Source organism: Aptenodytes forsteri, unplaced genomic scaffold (assembly GCF_000699145.1).
Source record: "Aptenodytes forsteri isolate BGI_AS27 unplaced genomic scaffold, ASM69914v1 Scaffold73, whole genome shotgun sequence".
Lineage (NCBI taxonomy): Eukaryota > Metazoa > Chordata > Aves > Sphenisciformes > Spheniscidae > Aptenodytes > Aptenodytes forsteri.
Window position 1 is genome coordinate 2,113,687 of NW_008796215.1, and position 8,617 is coordinate 2,122,303.

General features: G+C 38.1%; 1 protein-coding gene across 1 annotated transcript in view; it reads left to right on the plus strand.

The window, feature by feature from the left end:
* ANO2 (anoctamin 2) overlaps positions 1-8,617 on the plus strand; it is a 217,381-nt gene that overhangs the window by 178,509 nt on the left and 30,255 nt on the right. Inside the window, exons 17-19 of the mRNA XM_019474448.1 lie at positions 568-679; positions 2,209-2,266; positions 3,135-3,235. Of these exons, the coding sequence (XP_019329993.1) occupies positions 568-679; positions 2,209-2,266; positions 3,135-3,235 (271 nt within the window). The remainder of the gene's footprint in view (positions 1-567; positions 680-2,208; positions 2,267-3,134; positions 3,236-8,617) is intronic.

An 8,617-nucleotide genomic window follows, 5' to 3' on the forward strand; every position in this document is an offset into this window, starting at 1 on the left:
ATTTCTATATATTATTATTAATAATATATATTATGTTAATAAAATATATTTAATGATAGTCTATATTTAATAATATAATAGATGTCAGAGTAAATGACAGAGGAGTTCTGTGCTAAGATTTCACAGATGTGGCCTGAAGCAGAGGAAGGTGATGTGGTCTGCCCAGGTCTCTCAGCAAGGCGATGGAAGAGACTGGAAAAGTGAGGTATTGTCAAGTCCAGGCCAGGTGTCAAGATCTGTTGGGCTTTTTGCCACCAGCGTATTGGATAGACAGACAAGAGCAACTTGGGATAAGCCGTCAGAGGTCTATCAGAGAATCAAGTTCATTATGTTGTCATTATTAATGTTTCTATCAAAGAATCTTCAATTTCCATATGGAAATTTGGAAAGAATCTCTGGAAATCAGGAGTCAGTCACAGAGCTAGTGTGCATTGGTACAATTAAAAGTACAAAAGAAAAAACAATATGAGCTCAATGTTTGCAGTTTGGTTTTGTATTTGGGGATATCAGGGATGTTTACATATTTACTAATTGATTTCTCTGGTTTGCTTCCCCCTTGCTCCAAAGAGGTACCAAAAACAGAGAAGACCTTTGAGGAGAGACTGATTTTGAAGGCATTCCTACTGAAGTTTGTGAATTCTTATGCACCAATTTTTTATGTTGCCTTTTTTAAAGGAAGGTAGGATAAATGTCCTTTATTTATAGATATTTATGTATATAGATATTTATGTGTATATATATGTTTATATTAATGTATCTGTGTTTAAAGATGGGCACAAAGGGCTATCTAACTAAGTCTGGGACTGGCCACCTTCACCAGCTATGAAAAAATATCATAAACAGGGAGGGTTGCCTAAAGCTTGCTTTTGAATGTCAGGGTATGATGTTGAGTACTGTCCTGTCTCTCTTCTAAGAAGATCATTGTTCTGAAATGCAACCATTTTAGTTTTCTTTCTAAAATAAGAATAATCCACACCTCAGAAAATAATTCCTTTTAGTTAAAAAAGGGTGTTGCATTTATGAGTGAATGGTAGCGCTTACAGGGTCTTCATTTTCCACATTTTAGCAAATTTTTCTTGTAGCATCATTTAGCAAAGAAATATTTTCTTGTTTCGTTTAAAATTATGGAACTACTTTCTCTTTTACTTTCTCAATGTTTTGCACTATTCGCCCGTACCAAGTTAAATTAAGAAATAGTTATAGTCAACTGGAAGTTGCATGTTTTGGAAAATGAACTGATTGACCAAAAAGCTAATTCAGCTGTCCTGCTAAATAAGTGTGACTTCCTATGGGTTCAGGATCATTGTCTTTTGGGACCCAGTTATCCACAGTATAACACATGCTTTTGAATGGGAAGCTTAAAATGATTGTTTGCTCAAACTTTGGCAAAAATGTTTAAAACATTTCGGATTCTGTTTCATACCATTTTTCTGTTCCTTTTGGAGGCTGTAAATCTGTACTCATCACTGATCCTATTCAACATCATTGATTTAAGAATTAATGATACATTTTACCAGCAGTTGTAAATATTGTAAGACATTAATGAAAAGTATCACCGATTTCTTTCTTTTTTAACCATTTTTTTGTGTTGTATGGTTATAATAAAGTCAATCTCACTGTTTCTCCCTGTGTAGTCAGAAGAGCCTTGACTGTAAAAATAACTCCATTCAGGGCATTACTGATCATTGATTTAAGAATTAATGATACATTTTACCAGCAGTTGTAAATATTGTAAGACATTAATGAAAAGTATCACCGATTTCTTTCTTTTTTAACCATTTTTTTGTGTTGTATGGTTATAATAAAGTCAATCTCACTGTTTCTCCCTGTGTAGTCAGAAGAGCCTTGACTGTAAAAATAACTCCATTCAGGGCATTACTGAGATGCAGGAGAATGTGAGTTAGGATATGTGTTCCCAGTTTTGTTTGTGATCTCTAATCAAGAGAGGGAGATTATTATTACTTTTTAGCACAGAAAAATATTTCATTAAAATTATTTCATCAAGATGTAGCAGAAAAACATTTGTAGATGCTTACTACTTTGAAATAATTTTAAATAATCAAAGTTGAATAGGTGTAGAGTCTTTTAAAATTCATGTTGAATTAGCTAGTTCTGAAATATTTTAGCTAATATGAATGAAGAGTTATGCTGTTAAAGTTAACTTTTTTCCTATTTTTATATTATTTTATATATTGTTATTACTTTCAGATTTGTTGGCCGTCCTGGTCATTATGTATATGTGTTTGAGGGTTATCGAATGGAAGAGGTAAGTACATATGAACTTCAAACAAAAAAATCCTTAACAGAAAGAGATATGTATACAGTATATTTCAGTGGAGTCTAGACAATAAGGGAAAAGTAGATAACATATTAAAACAAGATGTTAAATCTTCAACATAAATAGACAAACCCCAAATTTTCCATCTGAGGCACCTGTATGTTCTTTCTTTCTGCAGTTTTGAGTACTTCATGGTCTTTCTTAGGTGAAGCTTCACCATTTCTATGCTTTACAACTCAGCTCTAAGGCACAAACATTACATGATTTGACTGAGGCCCTTGGGAAACCTACGGCAGAGCTGGAACTTGAATCTGCCTTCTCATTCTGTAGATCACTAGAAGCATAGCAATTTTAATAGCCTAAAAAGCTATAGCCATTTTGTGCTAAACCTGTAAACATTTTTTATTTTTTTTCAAAATTCCTTTTAACTGCTGCGGGTATTCCCTTGAAAATCGATAGAGGTACTGAAGGTTTTACAGTAAAGCTTATGCATAAGTCTTTGCAATATTGAAGACTTTCTTACCCCTTGGGAGACATCAGGTTGGAAGAGTATTGGTGATACTGCATTATGTTTATTACATTGATTATATAGTAAATATTTTAAAAGGAAATATAGTAGCCCCAGGGCACAGTAAGTTATTTCAGAGCTCTGCATATTTTCCATAATGCAGTTTTATGAGTAGAGATGAAATACCTTGTTAAGCATAGAATTGCAATGATCAACAAGCTCCGTGCTCCTGCGCAAATTGGTGGCAGGGGCGACGGGCACATATAGACATCGGTAGCTCTCCCAAGTGGGTACTTTTAAATTAATTCTCTTACTCCCTTCACACTCTACGGTTTTGTTTAATTACAGTGTGCTCCAGGAGGCTGTTTGATGGAACTCTGTATTCAGCTGAGCATCATTATGCTTGGAAAACAACTGATTCAAAACAATCTGTTTGAAATTGGAATCCCGTATGTATCTCAGCCTTCTCCATTACCATGCATTATTCCTATGACACAGTAAATTAAAGACTTGATCCTTATTCAACTGAATGGGACTTTTGCCACTGCCTTCAGTGGGTTCTAATTGAATGTGATGATAAATCACATTTTTGGTTGCGATGAAATGATCTGGCTGTATTTTATGTTGAATAATTGGCTATATCTGCAGTAAATGGCTTAAAGAAAGTGATTGAATATATTAAATAATTGATCTAAATTAATTTTAGAAACCTGGGAAAACAGGCAAGGTATGATAGATCTCTTGGGAAGTTTTAGAGAAGCTTTCAGGGTAGCAGTATTGAATACAAATTAGTATAAAGTGGAGGAGAGATGGTGTGGAGAAAAGCAATAGCTCATAAAAGATGTTAAAATGTATTACTTGATCTATGACTATTTTATGGGTTTATAGATGAAGTCCACACATTTCTAAGGTGCCTGTATGTCAGTATGATGCAGGAGCTAGAGTATGGGAGAGATGCTGACATGCTACTCAGTGGCTGTCTGCCACAGGTTGCTTAGTGCACTGTGTCCTCTGCTCCAAATACAGCAAGAAATCTCTCTTGGTCTGTCTCCAGTGTCAAGGGGATCTTCAGGCACTGAGAATCCACTAAGAATGTCCTGCTCCTGCCTCTTGTGAGATTTGCTCTTGTTTCTGTTAACTGAATCATCCTTGGTGGCAGTGGTCTGTGAAATGTTGTATTAGATGAAGAATCTGGCTTAGACACAAGCCTCGACTCCACTGAAGTTAGTTAGAATCTTTCAACTCTGGTGTCAGTAGCTTTTGGACCACATCCCTAAGGAAGGCCTTGAAGATGCTAACTAGAAACCAAGATGAGTGATGCTTAAAAGGTTATGAATTATTTTTAAAATGAGCCCTTTTCCTCCCTTTTCCTAGTAAGAACTTTTTTTTGGAAGTAATTTAAGTAGAGAGAAAAAAAAAATTCCCAAACAAATCAAATGTGGGTTATGGATGGTTTCATTACTCTTGTGTCAAAGTTCAATAGGGAGGCCTGTTTTCTGTTTACATCTCATTGAGTTTACAGTTTATTTTGAGAAAAGGGTGGTAAATCATTCCCAAAATATCTGATATGTTGAAGGCTTAAAGCTTTCTCAGTGTAAACCTAGTGTGATTTTTTTCCCGTCTTCCAAAACCTTACTGCTACTGGACTTTTTTAATGGGGATTTTATGATGTTAGAAATACAGTATTTATTATTTTTGACTCATGAAAGCAGAGGCTGATCCAGTCCAAACTGAAAATTCCTGTCAAATTATTTCTCAATTCCCTCACTACAACTCTTGGTGCAAGAACGTAACAATTTCATCCCATTTTTCTCCCTCATTTCTGCTCCCCCACCCTTCTGCCAACAACCTATGGTGGCCTCAATTTTTAAAACTGAATAACTGTTTAAAAACAAACATACTTTCATCCTCTCCTTCCCAGAGAAATACCTCATTTCAGTCACAATGCTATCTTGTCATCCTGAAATAAGCACATCTGGTTTTCCTTTGCTTGTCTGCATTCTCAAGAAAATCACGTGTATATCTGTAGGGCTCGGCCCTTCTCACCGGACCTGATTGCACCAGGAGAAGCACAGTGCTTTACTGAACACTTAAGTTAATTACATCAGAGTTAGCCTTCTGTTTCTGCATGGACCACTCTACTGGTTTGGACTAGATCCTTAATGGTACTCTATTCTACCTCATCTGCCCCACATACAAAGGCACACAGATACACTTTGAGTACCGATCAATCAGTTTTTCAGAAGGCTCTGCATTGGTCTGCTGGACACATATAAATCCAGACCAAAAGCGACTCCGAACATGCATGTGTTGCACAAGTAGTAGTTCTGGCATGCCTGTGTCTCACACGTAATCTACTATGTCTATACATGCTGTTAGGAGATGTGACAGATGTATAGATAAACATATGCTCGCTCTCTGCCCTCCAGCCTTCTCGTCTGGCTTCCTACTGTATCCTATTCTTTTTGTTCTGCTACCTGTTTTCCTTGGTAATCTCTTACAGTCAGCTCATCTCCTCTGTTAGATCATCCTTTTTCTACCAGTAAGTTTTTTGTTTTCCTTCGCAGGATATCTCTGTCTTCATCAGACCCTTGTTTTATTTTCCAGTGTCTACTTTTGCACAGGCTACGCACTGTGATGAACAGTCCTCCTGCGGCAGAAAGATAGATCAATCATTTCTATCTCCAGTTTCAGCAGCTGCATTTTTTTTTCCCCTTGCCTTGTGCCTCTTTGGAGGGAATGAGTGTCAGAGTGAATAACACAGATTCTTCTGTTGGGTCCCTGTATTTTCACTGAGGGCAGAGTACAAGTGCTGCAATCAACCTTACCCATATGGAGAGGCAGAAGGGACTATCATAAATGGTGATTTGTTCTTCAGAATCTGGAACTGTCCTCTGTATGTCTGTAACATGGAAGTATCTCTCTGCTAAGTTATATGATGACCCAGATGAAAAGAGTTTTCTTCCTTATTGAAATCTCGGGATTTCAGGATTATTTTCCGAAAACCTTTTGATTTCATTCACCATAAAACCCAAGGCATTTTAATTGCTTTGCAGAAGATCACAAAGCCTTACTCCCATTTGCTGTCTCTTTCCTTCAAAAATACTAAGTAGATGATAGACTGAGTTTATAAGCAACAGCCATCCATTATGTCTCTAGTGCTTCAAATGTTGCCGCAATTGGGAACCATCATTCTATGTCTTCATTGTGGCTTATCCACAGTCAGTGCTGGCTGAAGAGTTATGGAGTTAAACTTCAGATGGCAGCTCTGCATTGTTTGGGGTCATTGCGACACATCCTTGCTTTTTCCTTCAAAGTTTCTGAAGAAACTGCTGCACAGCTACGACGGATGTGACTTGCTGGTCTTCTAAACCTTTCTGTGATTTCTTTTTCAATTTCTGCACCCAAGAATATCAAAACAGCTAGGTAAATGCAACAACAGTTGAATTATGGAAAACTAAGCCTTCTTGAATTGAAATGTGTGTTCTGTGGGGCTGGAATTCACAAGTTTAACAGATGTAAGTATTCCACAGTTCACTCAGATGTGTTACATACCATAATTCTTTTACTGTTGCCACAGGAATTGACCCTAAAAGGATGCAGGGCTTGAGACCCTTAACCTAGAGTTCCTTTAGGACTCCTTTTCTTCAGTTCTGTTTTTCTGAACGAACTGAAAAAAATCCGTGTGGTTATTTTATTACTCTCTGTCTTTGACCTTGGTGAGAAACCCTTAGGGTGAAATCCTGACCCTATTGAAGTCAATGGCAAAACTCCCATTGACTTTAGTGAGGCCATGATTTTGGCCTTTCTATCCAACACCAGTTTCCATCACTTACTTCAAAATGTACTTAACTATGCTGGAAGAGAATACCAAGAGTCAATAAAATCAATTTGAAGACACCCTTTCATAGCTATTATCTTTTATGTTGCTTTTCACCTTTAATAAATTATTCTTAATTAAGGGGGTATTTTTTTGCTTTTCTTTTTCCTTTCCTGTTTTCGGTTGTTGTTTTCTTCTGTTTGAGAAATCAATAAATCCCAAACTCAACTGAAACTTCCATAGAATCCAGGAGGTCTGAGTGTGTCAAGGAAGCATGACTATACCATAAATTTGTGGAACAGGATGAGAGATTAAAGTCCTTTTGTTCTCCCCCTGCCTCCTTCTTGTACCCCCTACCTGGGAATATGGGAAGGTCTCTCCTTATGTGAACAGACTGTAGGAATATGACTGAAGAAAAGCCTCGACCTTCAGTGCTCCTTCCCCAAAGCAGCAAACAAAATTACAGGCAAGGACACAAAAGTCTGAGTCACTGCACTTCCTTTTCTCTAGACACAAGTGCTCCAGCTACTCAACCTAATTTTTCTGTCTAGCTTTCTCCCTGTACCCTTTTCTGTCATGCTACAAAGGAAAAAGCATCAACTGGAAAGATAGCCTTAAAAACCACCTGATATAAATAATCATTTATCCCTGGCAGCTGGATTCTAGGGGGTTTCTGTCTTTTCATGTAGATTCTCCATTTGCATCTCTGTTCTAGCAAGTATTGCCTTGCAATACTTCAAATCCAGTTCTTGGTAATTGTCACAGGTGATCTGCCTTTGCAGTACCCAAGGGCATTTGTTAACTGACAGTCTTGAGAAATTGGTAAACTGATCCTCAGTTCCAATCTTTCTGGCAAGCTCTGGTGGAGATACATCATGAGGACTGCACAGCCACTGAAGACAGAAAGACTCACGCCAACAAAAATAATTTTCCTGCATCTGTCCTATTTCAACCTGCCTCCCAACTGAGCTGCCTTTCCAGCCTCTATTCGTTCCACTCTGTCTCACTCCACAAATTTCTCATTTTTCCCAAGTCATCTTCATGTCTTCTAGATCCCCTAAATCCTGCTACTCCATTTTACTGTATAAATAGAGCAATTGTTAGATCATCTGTCTGTTTTTTTAAAAGGAGGCTTTGTGTAAGTGCACCATGTGCTTACAGCCCAGCCAGGATCACTTGATTTTGTTTTCTCTCTTCTTTTTCTCATCTTTTTTCTCAAAATCTTGTAGGGTCTTCAGGGGTGGGGCATTTTCCTGTAGTGATTTTATGCTCTCTTCAGATGCTGATTACCTTGCATGATGGGATGCTTATTGGTTATATTAGGAACTACAAACAGCATAATTAAGCCATGTTCCCACCCTTTATCTAACACAACAGTTTGGTGCCAATTCCTTGTGAGAAACTGCAGCATCATTTTTAACTGCTCTAGACATAGCCGCCTGACAAAAACCTGTTCTTGTTTTTTTTTCTTCCTGATCCTACATTCTTGGTGCCGGGAAAGGTTATAGAGCATATTATCTTGAATGCCATCATGTGGCATGTACAGCACAACCAGGTGATCAGAATGTCAGCATGGCATTTATGAAAGGCAGGTCCTGCTTGACTAACCTGATCTCCTTCTGTGACAAGGTGAACCACTTAGTGGATGAGGGAAAGGCTGTGGATGTTGTCTACCTGGACTGTAGTAAAGCCTTTGACACCATTTCCCACACTGGAGAAACTGGCTGCTCATGGCTTGGACAGTCATACTCTCATACTCGTAAAAAACTGGCTGGACGGCCAGGCCCAGAGAGTTGTGGTGAATAGTGTTAAATCCAGTTGGTAGCTGGTCACAAGCGGTGTTCCCCAGGGCTCAGTATTGGGGCCAGTTCTGTTTAATATCTTTATCAATGATCTGGATGAGGGGATCGAGTGCACCCTCAGTAAGTTTGCAGATGACACCAAGTTGGGCGGGAGTGTTGATCTGCTCGAGGGTAGGAAGGCTCTGCAGAGGGACCTGGACAGGCTGGAT